The sequence below is a fragment of the Cariama cristata genome, unplaced genomic scaffold (genome assembly GCF_000690535.1).
Source record: "Cariama cristata isolate BGI_N322 unplaced genomic scaffold, ASM69053v1 scaffold11565, whole genome shotgun sequence".
Classification (NCBI taxonomy): domain Eukaryota; kingdom Metazoa; phylum Chordata; class Aves; order Cariamiformes; family Cariamidae; genus Cariama; species Cariama cristata.
This window is the reverse complement of record NW_009619266.1, coordinates 3,841-20,717: the sequence shown is the minus strand read 5'-3', so window position 1 is coordinate 20,717 and position 16,877 is coordinate 3,841. Positions and strand designations below refer to the sequence as shown.

Genomic DNA, 16,877 nt, shown 5'->3' with positions numbered 1-16,877 from the left:
CGTAATGCAAATCTAAAGGCTGGTATTAAATAATTTGCAATACCTAACTGTCATTAGTGTTGCAACCTCACTTCTGTCTGCTGTGAGTCTATTTTGGGTTGCAAACTTTGATGTAGAAACAAGCTTTATAGGAAAATTCTTGCCAAGTGTAACTTTCTGCTTGCGCTGATGTGGTAAATGAATGCTCTGCTGATCAGTATGTATTTAGGATTGCATTGGAAGTACTTCAGCTTTCTTGTTTGGGAAGCTAAAACTCAGAAAGCTATATACTAAACTTCTGTAGTTGTTATCCTAAGAAGAAACAGATCTTAATGTAATCCAGTTTTAGGCACGGTGGCTTTAGGAGAACTATTTTTGGCCTGATACTGATTTCCAGTGTATGGGTAAAAACGTTTTGAGTTCAGACAACACCAAGTTGGGTGGGAGTGTTGATCTGCTTGAGGGCAGGAGGGCTCTACAGAGGGATCTGGACAGGCTGGATCGATGGGCCAAAGCCCATATGAGGTTCAACAAGGCCAAGTGCTGGGTCCTGCAGCTGGGTCACAACAACCCCATGCAATGCTACAGGCTTGGGGAAGTGTGGCTGGAAAGCTGCCCTGAGGAAAAGGACCTGGGGCTGATGGTTGACAGTCGGCTGAACATGAGCCAGCAGTGTGCCCAGGAGGCCAAGAAGGCCAACAGCCTCCTGGCTTGTATCAGGAATAGCATGGCCAGTAGGACTAGGGAAGTGATCATCCCTCTGTACGCTGCGCTGGTGAGGCCGCGCCTCGAGTGCTGTGTTCGGTTTTGGGCCCCTCACTACAAGAAAGACGTTGAGGTGCTGGAGCGTGTCCAGAGAAGGGCAACAAAGGTGATGAAGGGTCTGGAGAACAAGTCCTGTGAGGAGCGGCTGAGGGAGCTGGGGTTGCTTAGCCTGGAGAAGAGGAGGCTGAAGGGAGACCTGATTGCTCTCTACAACTACTTGAAAGGAGGTTGTAGCCAGGTAGGGGTCAATCTCTTTTCCCTGGTAACAAGTGAGAGGATTAGAGGAAACAGCCTTGAGTTGTGCGAGGGGAGATTTAGATTGGATATTAGGAAAAATTCCTTCACTGAAAGAGTTCCAAGCACTGGAGCAGGCTGCCCAGGGAAGTGGCAGAATCACTATCTCTGGAGGTATTTAAAAGACATGTAGACATGGCACTTAGGGACTTAGGGTTTAGTGGTGGACTTTGTAGTGTTAGGTTTATGGTTAGACTCAATGAACTTAAGGGTCTTTTCCAACCTAAATGATTCTGTGATTCTATTTGATGATTCTAATAAAAAAATGAACTGGAGCTGCTATATAGATTGAGATGGATGACTTTAGGTGATCCTTATGATATGAAAATTATCTCCTGAAAAGAATTCTGAAGTCTGGACACTTCACCTTTTAAAATTGATTAGAAAGTTGTCTAGAATATCTTACTTGCAGTTGTTTGGCTCCACCCTCTGAATGATAGTAATTTAAAAAGAAAAAGCAGCGTATGATTCCAGTTTTTCTGTTGGGCACAGAAGAATCTAAGCTAGAAAATGCAAAGGGATTTAACTTACAAATGGGGGAAGAAATTAATCCCTCTGACGCAGTCTTGTCTAAAATCTGTTTCTGATCTTTTTAAATGTGTAAATTTTCAGATTTAGTGGGATTACTTTGTTTCAAACCAATTAATCATAGGTCTGCTGACAGTTGTGGAAAAATTGATCTTCACTTAATTTAACATAGTCTTGTAAAAGCAGATAAGATTACTGCCTCTCCAGTGATGATTATGTTCTTATGACCGATATTTGGAAGAAATTTCTTTCTGTTAATAAAAAAACCCCCCACAATTGCAGATGAAATGAATTCCAACCTATTTTTTTCTCCTCATCTATTCACAATTGTAGACCTCAGTGCTTAATTATGACAGGTGCTCCAAATGCACGTCCAGCTTTGCTTCACCTTGTCCATGCTTTCACCAAGAATGTGGGCTTGATGATCTGTGGCCACGTACATATGGTAAGTGTATTCTATCTTTACTTTTTGTTTATGGTTGGTGTGGGGTTTTTTTATTTCTTTTTTAAAATGAAAGCATCACTAGATACTGAGAAGTGCAAAAGGAGAGGTTTACTGGTAGGATCACCATTTAGGTATACTACAGAGGAAACTTTGCAAAATTAGTACCTTTTGATCATTTGATACTTAAATGCGGAGGAAGCTTTGTAGGAGTAAAGTGAACATTGGATTACAGCCTGAGTCTCTTTCTGTCCTTGTGACATACACTGTCACGTAATCTCCTATGCTTTGGACAGAGTAGTTGGTTAAAATGATGTGCAGTGTATAGCTAGATTTCCTGACAGTGTTACTGTTTCAGGGAGATTTGATTCCTGTGTAGATTTCTTACAAAGCCTGGTCTAAAATACACCTTTTTGAGCAGTAAATTCAATATCGGTTTAGCCAATAGTTGAAAATTGTGCTTAACCTTTCAGGTAGGTTTTTTTTATTCTGTCAGTTACCAGATTCATTTCATTGGCAGGTGGAACGGTAATGTGAACAGGTGTTTCCTTTCCTGTTCCCTTTCTGCCCAGCCACTAGCATTTTACTAACTTGCCCTATTTTTTTGTCTGCACATGAGGTGTGGGTTTTTTTTCAGGTGGGGATACGTGTGGGCTGTTCTACAAGGATATAATTTCAACAGTTCTTACTTTTTAAAAGTAGTATCTTCTACGGTAGACCTGTAGAGGTTTTGTGGTGGGGGGAAGGAAGCAAGCTTCAAGTAACTACTCTTCAAAATCATGCTTGTTGTGAGTTGTCTTAACTGTGATGTAAGGTGGCTGTCATACTGTGATCTGTACCAAAACTTCAGTTAGCTACAGAGAGGCTATTCCATCTCTGATAAACACTGGTAAATACATTTTAGCATATTGGGATTGTGTAGTTTAGCTTCATACTTTAAGGCCAAACTTCTTCTGTCACGTCACTAAGAACATTTAAGCAAATGTAACTTCAAATACAAAGATGGATTACTCTTAAACATGTTTGAATTTACCACACTAACTAAATATGACTTGCTTCGGATCTAATGAACAGATAAAAGCAAATCACGTTAATGCAATCCACAGAACATACATTTTGTTAAGCAAATATTGGCCAGTTTTGTCTTGAGAAACTTTAATTCTTTTAATTCCTATCTATACAAATTTAAAATTGCAGTGAGTGCAAAGGACAGAAACTGAGTAATACTAGAGAGGTACGATATCATAGATGGAATTACTGTCTTTCCGGAGCAGGGCTGGACTGAGAAGAGTGTCATCCTTCTTGCAAGAGAGCAGTTCTGATAAGAGATTTTCTGGGAGTATATCCTATCTCTATTTAAAATTGCTTTTGTACAAGAAGGATGACACTACCTTATTCTTCACTAACTCTGACCAGTTGGTCAGAGTCTATCCTTTGCAAACGGTATCCTTTTGCAAAAACTGGGCTACTGTGTTCTTGATTCTACCTCGTCCTGTATTCTGCACGTTGATGTCTAGAAGTAATACATTGGTTCATCCTGATGCAAGTAATAAAAAGAAAGTATTTAAAGAGATGACTTTGCAACATAAAACTGCAGAAGTGACACTACTGTGACAGAAGCTTTCTGATTAGGATTATGTACACAGAGGCACATTTATACAGCTTGAAACAAATATTCCTGTAAAGTCATCCTATATCTGTGTATGTTTCATTACAATGCCCTTTCCTTTTAAAACTACATTATGGTTATGGTTTGGAGGACAAGCTTGTGCCATCTGCTGGGGAAGCGGGTTGTGCTCTGTGGGAACAAGATTGCTAAAGCCTAAGCAACCCTCTTCCTAAAAATGAGAATCTGGTCCACTCTTTGCTGCTGATAATGCCTGGTTTTTTGTTGTTTTGGGTTTTTTTGATAGTGTGGAAGCATGTTTTGAAGCTCTTCAAGTTTGAATTGGATTCTAGCAGTGAAAGGAGGGGGGCACTTTATTACTACTTGCACTCATAATTCTTGTTCCCTTTCCTCTTTTTATTTCCTTATTTTGAAAGGGTCCTCGGAGGCAAGCCATGAAGGAACTGTCGAGTGATTTGGCTAAATATCAGCGATGGCTAATTAAAAACAAGATGAAGGCTTTCTATGCACCAGTGCATGCAGAGGACTTGAGGGATGGAGGACAATACTTAATGCAGGTACACCTCTGTCTTAAGTTTTTTTTTAAAACTAAAATGATGAAGATGAACATCAAAATTGGAAGTGTTTTTATACTTTGAAGTATTTTAATTTTGCAAAGTTATCTTAAAACTTTGAAAAATACTTTGTTTTCTGCTTAAGAAAGTAATAGAACCTTTAGTTGTTTCGAGAATATGATTTGTAAAAAATATTTTTTCTTCTTCTTAGGCTGCTGGTCTGGGTAGAATGAGACCTAACACTCTTGTTGTTGGGTTTAAGAAAAACTGGAGACAAGGTGACATGAGAGATGTTGAAACCTATATCAACTTATTCCAGTAAGTAGAAAATGTGGAGGTGTAGCTCTTACGTTCCATTTCAGTATGTTTGGTAATAAGTCAAGAAGATCTTAGTTGCATGAAATCTCTTTCAGGTAGTCTCACATTTTCCATATTGCTGATCTAGCAGTCTTTAATACCTTTTTTTCTGATATGAAAATTAATAAGCAAGTCTTTATAGTTTAAACAGATTAGATTTCTATATAACTCTTTCTGCATCTAGAAAGAGTTGTGGCAACGGTCTGAGGTTTAAGAGTTACTGTCTTTAGAGATGGAACTAGTATCTTATGTGCCAATCTGTGGAATTCTTTAAAGCATAGTTTCTATTGAAAGCGGGGTTTTTCCTACACTTCTGTACAGATTGAGTGTAGTAGAGACTGAATCAACTCTTATGCTGAAGTTCTATCTTCATTAAACCTTGCTCTCATACACAGGAAGTATTTTACTTGTAAGGTACACATCACTGATACACCAAGTAATATAGTAGCCAAAAGGAAATGGGAAAGAAAATCCCAGTGTAATTTGACAGTACTGAAAGGCAGATGAGTTCTGGCTGAAAAATTTAATAAAATAACTTGCGCTGCAAACACTTAAGAAAACCAAAACTTGCTTCTTGCAGTTATGCAGAGAGTTTTTTTGTTTTCCATATATGCTGCTTAACCTGCTTCGTTTGTGCTTTACAATTCTCACTTACTGTGCATTTAACAGAAACAGAGGATGGGAGATTACAGGCAGAGATTAGAAAAGGAAAAAAATCATACCCTCCCACTCTCCCATTTCCTTAAGAGAAAAGCAGGATCACCAAATGTAGTGAAAAGTAAGGAAAAATGTTGGTTAGTTCTTGGTTTTTCCTTTTTTCCTTTTTTATTTTGGAATGGCTTGTGCTGGAAGATCTGTCAAGGCCAACAAGTCATGTGGTTCTCCACATCTCAAAAGAGAAACCTCAGGAGGTAATAACTGTAGGTCAAGCGTATTTCTGGAAAATCTCTGGAAAATTGAAAGTTTCTGAAGCACACAATAGAAACACATCTAATCTGTGGAGATTTAAGAAATTAAGTAATGAATTTAAAATATTCACTAATGGACAAAACATTTTCTTCTTAAATCAACCTCAATTTTTCTTGCATTTATTATAGAATATGTTGATACTTTGAACTTTCCTAATCAAGCCTTACTATTTCTAAAGAGAAGTGTTTAATGAGTGAAATCTTGAGAAATTTGTCTGTGGAAATGATATGGGAGGGAGTTTTCTGATTTATGGTTGGTTGTAATGAGGTATTTCTATTTAAAAGACTGATGATTAATAGCTGATGCAAACTGTATTATATGGTTAAGTTCATGTTTTTCTGTCTTATATCTTGGGATTTTTTTTGTCCTTCATTGTAGTCCACTTCTACTGTGCCATTTATTCAGGCTTTTTGTTTCTACAATAATGAAGTTTTCCCTCTTAATTTTTTAAAGGAGCGAGTTCCTTCTCCATCAGATAGAATGGGAATAGGCACATTATAGCTAACTTACAGCTAATTTGATTCTAAATTACAACTTCACAGGTGTTTTTAATACCCAAATGTTTTGAAAAGACATCAGAAAATTTTAGTTCTCAGATCAAGGAGATCTACTCAAAATAAATCCCTTTATTGATGGGGGTGAGATACACTGAGAAATCTCAGTTTTTATCTCACCTGTGCAGAACTTGACTGACCTGTTCATGTTGCTTTTATTTAATCGCTGCTTACAAGAGGAGAGGGGCAGTAGAGGGAATAGATATCCTCTCAATGTGTTGCTTTTCAGAATGTGGTGTTCAGTTCACTGATGCAGTTGATAGTTTGGAATTGAACCTGAAAATCTAGTGTGATTTGGGAGTTTAAGTGGCAGTGTTTAATCACTGGACTTTGTTCAAAGGAGGTGTGTAAAATAGGTCCTTTGGGAAAGAAAAAGTTGTAAAATACTTTGGTTTTGTTCCTTTTGTTTAGCGATGCCTTTGATATTCAGTATGGTGTAGTTGTCATCCGCCTAAAGGAGGGCCTGGACATTTCTCACCTTCAGGGCCAAGGTAAGATTTATTTTGTTTCATCTGGTGAATAGCTGTTCTTATTCCCTTTTAGTACTGCTCTCTGAAAATAATAAATGAAGAGAAGTTATTAAAAAAAAAAAACACCACCAACAAACCAGAACATCACTCTTCTTACTGAATAAAAATCCCTGAAATGAGCAAGTCTGAAACATAAAATAAGAATAACCCATGTTTAGCAATATGGTTTTCTGTGTATTTCAGCTTTCTGTATTTGTAAGCTGTATGTGGTTGCTTCCCAAGGATTTACTATTTTACTGAAACAAATCAAAGAGGCTGCCAAATTGGTATTAAGTATTTGGGACTCAGGTCTAGAAATCATGACAATAACAAATGCATGATCCAAGAATGCTGTGGGTCTGGTGTGGGTTGCCAATCCCTACACACTAGTTTAGAGACCTCAGCAGTAGTCTCCCAAGTTCGGAAAGATTTTCTATTTTCAATGTAGAAGAGTTGGTTATGCTTTGTAGGTAGTGGTCTTAAGCCAAATGGTATAATTTCAGTTAAATTTCAAGCAGAATACTGAAAGAAGCCTGTGAGCTTTGGCGGCAAACATCTACTGAATTGATAATGTCTAATTTGTTTGTAGCTTGCTCCATACAGCGTTGCTACAATAAGGAATAATACTTATGACACAAGTTCTGTACGGGAGCATCTTCCTGAAAGAGGGGAGGGTTGTTCCTTCACTGGAAACATATGAATGTCTTCGGATTTGGAGAGAGGCAGAGAGCCTGTCACTGTGTGCAAGAGGGCAGAGGAGTATGAGAAACGGCTCTGAAAGGACTGAAACTGCAGTGTGAAAACAACACTGCCGAGAAGACTGGGAAATACAACACAAAGGTGTCAGAAGATTCTTAGTATTCACTGGGGACTGTGAGTTTGCTTTAATTCTGGCAGCTACCAGGTAGCTCCACTGAAGCCAAACCTGGAAAAAACACTTGGCTGTGAGACATACTTGGTCTGGGCCTTGTCTAAAAGCTCATCTTCCTCTTGGAATTAGAGTAGAAATGGAAAATGTTTCACAAAGACTTTTTTTTTCCTCCTGGTTGTATTTCCTCAGTATTAACTAGCTCTGTTTTATGTTTAGCCTGTGGTAATGCAGTCATCACCCAAAATCTGGTAAGGAAGTAGCAGGAAATTACAGCTCTGCTCAGAGGAGCGGCCTTTTTGTACTCTGAAGCAGTTCATATAAGGATTTTTTGTTGTTGTTTTCAGCTTTTTCTTTTCCCGCTCTCTTTGCCGTAGCATAACAGTTGCAGTAGTGTTTAACCAACTGTGAACCATCTGAGTATAGTCACGTACCTCTATTGATACTATTTGGAACAACTAAATGGTTTATAATGTTTCTTTGCTTTCTCAAAGAGGAGTTACTGTCATCCCAAGAAAAATCTCCGTGTACCAAGGATGTCATAGTAAAAGTGGACTATAGCAAGAGGACCGAGACAGACACTTCTATAGCTTTTGCTCCATCATCTAGTGAAAGAACTCCCACTCTGCATAAAGGTAACTTGATAGTTAGTAATGAAATTTGAATTCTTACGCTCTGTCACTCGCTTCTCCGTTCCTCTCTCCCCTTGCCAAGGAATTATTTAAGGGATTTTTATGTCTGTGGATCAGAACTGTGTCATGCTTTTCTAGCTGTTCATGTCTAATCACTTAAGTACTTTGGTTTAGAGCTTACCAGTACGTAAAATAAATCTTTCATGTCTAGTTCCCTAAATAAAACAGGTGGTAGACAATGACTTACAATGGATTTTCTTTGTTAATGAGTTTGCCAGGCATTAAAAATTGCTTGAGAATTGTGCTACACATCTATATATTAAGTGTGATCTGAAGGCTGCTAAATTTATAAAGGTTTTTTCACCTCAGACTAGAATATTATATGCATGTTAACAGACACAAATCATTCGAGATACTTTGACGTGACAATATCCAACTTTCCTGTTTTTAAAGTAAAAGCTTGGAGTGACTTAATCGTTAAGTGAGCAATGTGATTATTTTTTTCTTTTTTTTAAGAAGTACAAATAAATCTCAGGATCTGGTAGACTGCATTTGTGTGCTTTTCTTTGTATGAAAATCCATTTCATTCTACATCTTTATTTTCTAGTTTTTTTTATATACACGAGTAGTGTTTTCATTAACACCACAAAGGAAATTAACCTTTTTATTTTGTATCTTTAAAAATCTTTCAGAGGAGGACGAGGATGGAAAGACTCCAACACAACCACTGTTGAAAAAAGGCAGGCATTTTCCACCTTTTTATGTTAAATCATTCTTTCGCATTGTTAATTTCAGTTTTCCTTTTGTACTCCTTTCTACACGTATGTATGAGAGAGAGGAAAATATCAACCATGCAACATTGATTTGTTTCTTCATATCTGCTTTGGAATGTGCTTCATCTTTAAGGATTAGGCGATGGAAAAATGCAATTTTGTGGAAGTTCCCAGAACAAGTTGCTACTGCAAAAGGATTGTGTGTGTGTCTAAGATATGAACATTGGATTTTTTTTTCTTTTGTTCTTAAGTAACATTTGAAATGCATTCAGGAGCTTGCTTAGCTCTCTGACTTGAGTGCCTGTCTGGGTCCTTACCTGATTCAGGAGTAAGGGAAATATTGTCTAGTAGAGTGGAAGTGCTCCATCAGTCTATTCAGTAGATCTTCTAAAGCCATGGTTGTTGCTCTGTTATTTGGAATTGTTCAATAGCTTGCGAATTAAGGCATAATATAGCCACTCAGTGACATTAACATCTGAAAAAATGCGAAGTAGTCATTCAGATAAACAGCATTTAGAGAGATGAATTGAGCAGCTTGCACTTGCTGATTTATTTCAGACTTTTTTTTTTTGAGTTCAGCAAATGTTTTTGCCTTAACTAAGGTTTATCTAACTTTCTTGACATTTTCTTCATGATTTCAACAGCTAGAAGCTGTTGTGTTTTAATAATGGAAAGTGAGATTACATCTTGAAGCATAAGATGGCAGTTTGGAAGAAGTCCCAGTATGCAGTAAAGCAGTTTATTAATGTAAATCAGTCACAGATGTATTCTAAATTTAAAAATCCCTAATAAAATAAGGACTGAGATGAATATCAAACTCCTGTCTCTTGTTCAAACTGAGGGTTTAATTAAGGGGAAAGGGGTTAGGTTTTTTCTATAGCTTTAAAAATGTATATTTACCTCTGATTGAAAATGCTGTTGTTGTCTTGTTCTCAGCAAATCCCATAACTTTATTACACAAAATGGTCTATATTGTGCTTCAGAGCCTTATACATGCAAAACAGTACTTGTTGTTTTGTAGACAGAATTCCAATGCACAGAACTAGGTTTTATTTTAACCACATGCTTAAAGAAAAATAGATTTAAGGGAAGAAGAAGAGTGCTTAGGACATGCTGTTTACTTGTAAATTACTATTTACATGTTTTTAGGGAATTTTGTCACATGCAGAAGGTAGCAACAGTGCATGACCTAATGCTCTGAAGTATGTATGCAAGGTTAGTTAAATCATCCAGGCAGATGACTGTATAAACCTCTTACAGATTCTTTATTTGTCAAATGTCTGCTAAATTACTTAGAGATTTAAATCTTGAACTACTGAAGTTACGAGTTTGGAGGCTCCCTAAATATAGCTCCATTTATATCCATTAAATCAAAATTTGGAGGGGGGGGGAGGGGAGGGAGAATTTCTATTTAAACTTAGAGATGTCACAAAATATTAAGAAGTGGCATTTGATGAATTTCAGGGTGAATAAGCAAAACACTTAAATGAAATTTCATGATACTTTTTTCCAGAGTCAAAGAGCCCATCTTCTCCTTTAAACTTGGCTGACCAAAGACTTCTTGATGCTAGTACCCAGTTTCAGAAGAAACAAGGCAAAAGCAATATTGATGTCTGGTGGCTCTTTGATGATGGAGGTAATGTGTTTTATAATATAAAAGTAAATGTTGAAAAAAAAAAATTATTGCATTGATTTTGAATTGATTGTTAATAGATATCTTTCAGTCAATTCATGTGTAGATTACAAATTTTTACTATTAAACTAACATGATGCTATGTTTTCTGAATCATTCAAACATTCTGGTCAAAATACAGGTTTGACACTGTTGATTCCGTATCTTCTTACAACCAAGAAGAAGTGGAAAGACTGTAAGATCAGAGTGTTCATTGGTGGAAAAATAAACAGGATTGATCATGACAGAAGAGCGTAAGTTTACCTTTAAAAATTTCATTTCAAATGCTAATAGAGCATGTTACACAGTAGATGACTTTCATTTTCTAGTAGCCTTCTTTCAGTTGTTCTTTGTTTGAGGTGTAATCATATTCTATTCCCTTTCTTCAAAAAAATTTCCATTTCCCCCAGATTGTTTTGGACAAGATACCTCAGATTAAACTAATTTTTCTGCAGCATTGTCTGACACTAACATGTTCAAATATTTTCTGAGTTTGTCTTTAAGGGAGAGCTCTTAGTTTTATACTTTTAAATTTTTTTTTTCCCAGAGCTTGTTGTTGATTTACAGCCATATGCTAAGTTAACTTAAATTTTTTTTTCTATCACACTTAAGTTGCTTTTTTTCCCCTTAAACGAGTATTTTTATTACCAAACACCTATCTGTTTAGCCTGTGAAATAATTAAAAATCTGATTATGCATCAAGGCTTGTTTTTTCTGATACAGGATGGCTACTTTGCTCAGCAAATTTCGGATAGACTTCTCGGACATTATGGTTCTTGGGGATATTAATACTAAGCCAAAGAAAGAAAAGTAAGTCTCAAAAGCCCCAACTTGTTTGTAAGTTGAATTCTTGATGTCTTTCATGAATTTAGAATACTTCATTCTTTCCTACATAACAGTTTTGATAGAGTAGTTCCTATGACATCCAGTGTTCCATGAAAATGCAGGAAATAAATTAAGCAGTAACTCCTATATCCAAGAACATAAAATTTTGTATGTTTACAAATCTCTGGTCCTCAGACTGTAATAGTAAATTCAGTAAAATACAGTTTAAAAAAATCAAATTTGTCTGGAGCTATCTCCTTTGAAAAGAGAAATGCTCACAAAAACTTAAATGGTCTTTATCTTACTTGGAGTCTTAGTTTAATGTAACAAAGCTTGGTCTTCAGATAGCCTGATCTATTTATTTATTTTTTTTATAATTACTTCAACTTCTAATTTACACAGGAATGATCATACATGCAATATTTCTGATTTTCAAGTTTAAAAAATATTAATTGTAGATGGCTTTCAGTACAAACTTATAACAACGTATAAGATCTAAAAATATTATCCTCCTTTCTGTTCAAGTCTTGTTTAGTATGTTAAAAATATCTTTTACATGGATATGCATGTATCTGAATAATTTGACGTCATGCAAATTAAGAAATACTATTTTACAATTTATATAAATGGTAAATGCTAATATGCATTCTTTTATACCCTGCTTTTTAATCGCCTTTTCTTAAATGTATAGAATATATTAAGCAACTAAAATGGTAGAGTACTTCTGGCACTCTGATGCTTTTGGATGTCTTTGCTCCAGAGAGCCTCCTCCTATACAATGTGTAAACTTAGAGGTACCACACAGTTCTGCGTAAGAAGTTGAGATTGCAGAATTACATGGAACTATTTTTATTTCATAGAAGTGATCCATGAGTTATTTCTTCTGAGAGCATTTTTTAACAGTTGCTATGCTGTATAACAGAATATTGTTAATACTTCTCCATTTTTTTCAGCCAAAAAAATAGCAGATCACATTTGGTTTTTTCCCTTTTGATGAAGGTGAAGTCATTTTATCAACTAACTTCAGTAAAGACCACAAAGGGTAGAAAAAAAAGGTGGTTTTTCAGTAGTGTAGGGGTTTGCTGGAGGAACTGGAAGACCTCAGTTAGAAACGGGCATGGGGGAGTGTTTAACTATACAGAAGCTAACACCTTACACCTACTGATATTACAATATATCCCAGGAGGTATTCCTTAATGTTTGTTAAACTTTCCATACTGTAATTTGCAACCACCGAAGACTGGCAATACCTTGTTATCTTTATTAAAAAAACATTCAAATAACATCAGAAGGCAGTTATTTCATTGGACCTAAGGCATACATTTTAGTATTATCCACTAAAAATCTTGTTTATTTTTCTCACATCTCACGTGCTGGGGCTATTCAAAGACAAGGTACTTTCATAACTTGTGGCAGCCTTTGTTTGTTGTTCAAGTATTCTAATGTGGGTAGAGACAATAAAAATACCAAAGTAAAAATCCTAATGGCACTAGAATGAGACTTGATAGCTATTTTTTTTTCAGTGTGACTTGTAAACTCCTTCTCTTTCAAATTTAATTCTGTAGAAGCTACTGTTAGTTACTATACATTTTCTAAGGTACTACTCTTCAATTTTCAAACTATTAAAGTAAAACTCTAGCAAAAGTTTGGGGTTTTTTTAACTGGCTAAAATTTTATATCTAGTTGCATGATGAACTTTATATTTAGTTGTGTGATGAACAGTACAGATGTCCCTGTTTGTTCAATTATCATGTCTGCATATACAAAGAGCTGATTTGATGTTGTAGCTGCAATTGACAGTGAAAAAATTGCAGTTCACTTTATTTTTACACGGTAATAAAATTTACTTTCTGATACCATGGAAGTCATTGCTGAGGTATGGACTCATACGTACTTCAATATGGTTTGTTCACTTAATTGTTTCAGTATTGCAGCTTTTGAAGAAATGATAGAGCCCTTCCGACTTCATGAAGATGATAAAGAACAAGAAGTTGCAGATAAAATGAAGGAGGATGAACCATGGAGGATAACAGATAATGAACTTGAGCTTTACAAAACAAAGGTTCTGTGTTCTTTAGTGTTATGTTAAATGTTGCTAAAGTTTTTTCTCCTACTATATTTGTGGATGTGGTATCAATGGGTTAATTCTTGTCACTCTCTCTCTTCCATAGCTGGTTTTATGAATAGCTGATGGAAAGCAACATCTAAAACCATTTAGATGGTTCACCAAAAAAAAAAGTTTCCGCATTCTAGGTGGGAGGGAGGGCTAAACTGCTTTCCTACAGTATTTCAGCAGTTAATTTAGAATAATACCGTCTATATTCAGCTGTTTAACTTTTTTTTGACCAAACTAACATTTTTTTGCTTCGTTATTATAAGAAAAAAAAAATAACCCACCACATCTAATTGTGATGTTAAGGAGCAATTAAACATTTTTCTCTTCTCAAGTGCTTCTATAGAGGAGACTCAGGTAGCATCCTATTACAGGATGCAGATACAGACAAGTATCCAAAGAAAGACTGGTTAAGTTTCAGTGATCTTCTGAAGTTCTTCAAGATGGTCCTGAGTATATTCCACCCTTATCTTCTTTTTCCTATCTGGGTTTTTACAACCTCTCTGAGGTCTTGCAGTAGAGAAGAAATAGGAATGATAGGTCATTCTGCATTGGAAGTGTTTTAAAAAAAGAAAAGAAAAGGCAGGAATCTGTTTAACAGGTAGGTACAGATTGACTGGCAGCTGCTGCTGAGATCTCTTAACTGCATATTACAAAAGGGCTCGAGGGAGTGGTGGTGGTGCAGATTTTACAAAGTACAAGTTACTTTATAGTTAATAAAGTGCTTGATGCCTTGCTGTTCCTTATGTCTACAGACACTGCCAAAAGTGAGGTAACTGAAATGATTTATTCTTTTGTCCGCTGATAGCGTAATTGTTTCTGCAGACACTAGCCCACAGGCTAACTAGACTTCAACTCATCTGAGAACAACAAAACTATAAGAAATGGTTAACTCAAAATGTTTGCTAGGAAGTTATTGGACACAAGGGAACTGAAAATCACTGAGGAAGCTACCTCAGATGTTAAGACAGGATAGGGTAGTAAAAAAAAAGGGAGGCCCATTATGGAAACAGGCTTAGGAAATGAAGATGGGGCTTCACTTCTGTAAGACCCGCTCACTATGAGCTTAGAGAATATAGTTAAAAGAACCTTGAAGAGAGCATAAGGGGCTCTTGCTTTCAGGAGCTATGGAGGATGGTATCATTATTAGAAGGACTACCTTAAATTTATCTTTCATAGTACTTGCCTTATTTCAACATTTTAAGGTTACTGCTTTTTTCTCTCCTAGCCTTGCAACCATAGGTATTTCCGAAAAGTGAACCAGTTGCCAAACTGAGGTGGAAGTCCATACTTTCTCTAAATGACTCATACCAATGGATCATAACTCTTTTTCATTTTTCTTGAATAAATGAAGTTTTTGTAGTTTTATATAAGACAACTTCCTAACAAGTTTCATTTTGATTACAGACTTACCGTCAGATTAGGCTAAATGAGTTGCTGAAAGAACATTCAAGTACAGCTAACATAATTGTCATGTAAGTAAATGATTTTTACTGTTATTCTAATGGATATACAACTATAATTTGAAATATAAATACATGTAAATACAGGTTACAACAAAGCCTGTGCCTTAGCATTAAAGTATAGAAATACTTCAGGAGGTTTCAGTGCTGAAAGTATTTATTAGAAGTATGGAGCTACTATACTGATGAACAGAACTGTGTAGTTTCATGCTTCTGATACACTGCTTTAGGTGATCACGTCGACATTTGTAGTGCAGCTCAGGATTCTCACATTCCTTCCACTACCGCATGCCAACTATTCCTCTCTTTCAGGTCCTTCCTTTCAGTTCTTTTTCTAGGAAATCTCTCTAGATAAAGTTAGATCATCATCCTGCTGATGGATTTCCATGGAATCACTTTTGGTGTAAACAATGAGAATGCAGATCGTAGGTTCCTTCGCTGTTTTTCTTCAGGAGCCTCCTTCAGAGCTCAGTGAAGTAGTACTACCAGTGAAGTTTGAGTAGGGCAAATACAGTAGTTTTTTCAAAAGAAAAGAGTATGGCGTGTTTTGGAAGGACTGTGAGAAGGAATGTTAGACTGCACCAACCTGGCATCATAAGAAAAAGCTGTATTTTAAAATCTGGAAGTCTTTGAAGAAACCATTCTTAACTGAGGAGAATCCTCCGAGAAGCTACCTGAATATAAAATGGTAGCAAGAGGTCAAAAGTGAGGGGTAAATAGATGTAAAGGCATGTGCTGCTTAAGATACGAACTCTCAACTCATTAAGTGAATTCTGAGGGGAAAAAAACAAAAACTAAAATGATTAGAAAATTTGATTTAACATCTATCTCTTTGCAAAATCATACTTTTCATATTTAAATGATATGACTTGTACTCCACAAGGTTTTTCTAATTGTTGAATGTTTTTTTTTTTTTTTTTCTTGTGAATTGTAGGAGTTTGCCAGTTGCACGAAAAGGTGCAGTTTCTAGTGCACTATACATGGCCTGGTTAGAAGCTCTTTCGAAAGATCTGCCACCAATTCTCCTTGTTCGTGGAAATCACCAGAGTGTTCTTACCTTCTATTCCTAAGACTACTGCACATGGGACAGCTATGATGAAATGGTACTTCAGTGCCCAGGGGAGAGTGACTGACATGGTCTATAGTTCATTAACATCACAAAGGCAAAAAGTGACTCTTCTTTCACTATTTCACTGACTTGAAAGCACACAAGGAAAGTCACTGTATTTCTAAAGTTGTGACATATTCAGTTTTATTCTATATTTTCTGTAATTTAATCTTGCTTAATGGGGGAGGATTCCTTGTTAGACTGAAGAACAAGACAAGCTTTTTGTTTTGCTATTTGAATAGCAGCAATAAAGTGTTTTATTTTTGATCAATGAAAGGATTATAGATTTATAAAAGCCTTTTAGCCTTGAGGTGCCTTCTGAAATTAACCAAATCTCATCCATACATACTATTTTGTAAATTTATGTAGAATGTCAAAATCTGCCTTCAACTAAGAGTTTAGATCAGACTTCCTTTAGTTTCTAGTCTCTTCCATATTACAATAAAAATGAATGCTGCTTTTCAGTCTTCCATTGAGCTATTAGTTCTTAGTACTGTATGTTTTCTATTGTCAGAAAGTTTTTGGTTTTTCATTATTATATCTGTTAGACTTAAAGGTGAGAATTGGGGCAGGTCACCTGAACTAAAACAAGTTCCTGATGTTATTATCAAGACTTTGTGCTACTAAATTTTGTAACAGTTCAAATAAAACTAATTCTGCTAGCAGAGAAAATCCTTTTCTCAAATTTCACAATGTGTACTACTTTATCACTAGTCTGAGATACACAGCTAACATTAGCTACTTTGGTGAAGGATACTGGTCAATCTTTGCTCTGTAGCTCTAATATGAAACCAAATTCATCTTACTGGCTGAGGCTTTTTATCTTGCTACAAACTAGAAACAAA

General features: G+C 36.0%; 1 protein-coding gene across 1 annotated transcript in view; it reads left to right on the top strand.

Annotated features, from left to right (window-relative positions):
• Window positions 1-16,496, top strand: part of SLC12A2 (solute carrier family 12 (sodium/potassium/chloride transporter), member 2) — a gene marked incomplete at its 5' end in the record, with an annotated part of 53,806 nt that extends 37,310 nt beyond the window's left edge. The window contains 12 exons of the mRNA XM_009701184.1: window positions 1,900-2,011; window positions 4,052-4,192; window positions 4,401-4,507; window positions 6,481-6,560; window positions 7,941-8,081; window positions 8,771-8,818; window positions 10,365-10,487; window positions 10,666-10,777; window positions 11,247-11,333; window positions 13,275-13,410; window positions 14,869-14,936; window positions 15,859-16,496. Of these exons, the coding sequence (XP_009699486.1) occupies window positions 1,900-2,011; window positions 4,052-4,192; window positions 4,401-4,507; window positions 6,481-6,560; window positions 7,941-8,081; window positions 8,771-8,818; window positions 10,365-10,487; window positions 10,666-10,777; window positions 11,247-11,333; window positions 13,275-13,410; window positions 14,869-14,936; window positions 15,859-15,994 (1,291 nt within the window). The remainder of the gene's footprint in view (window positions 1-1,899; window positions 2,012-4,051; window positions 4,193-4,400; window positions 4,508-6,480; window positions 6,561-7,940; window positions 8,082-8,770; window positions 8,819-10,364; window positions 10,488-10,665; window positions 10,778-11,246; window positions 11,334-13,274; window positions 13,411-14,868; window positions 14,937-15,858) is intronic.
• Window positions 16,497-16,877: the final 381 nt, after the last annotated feature.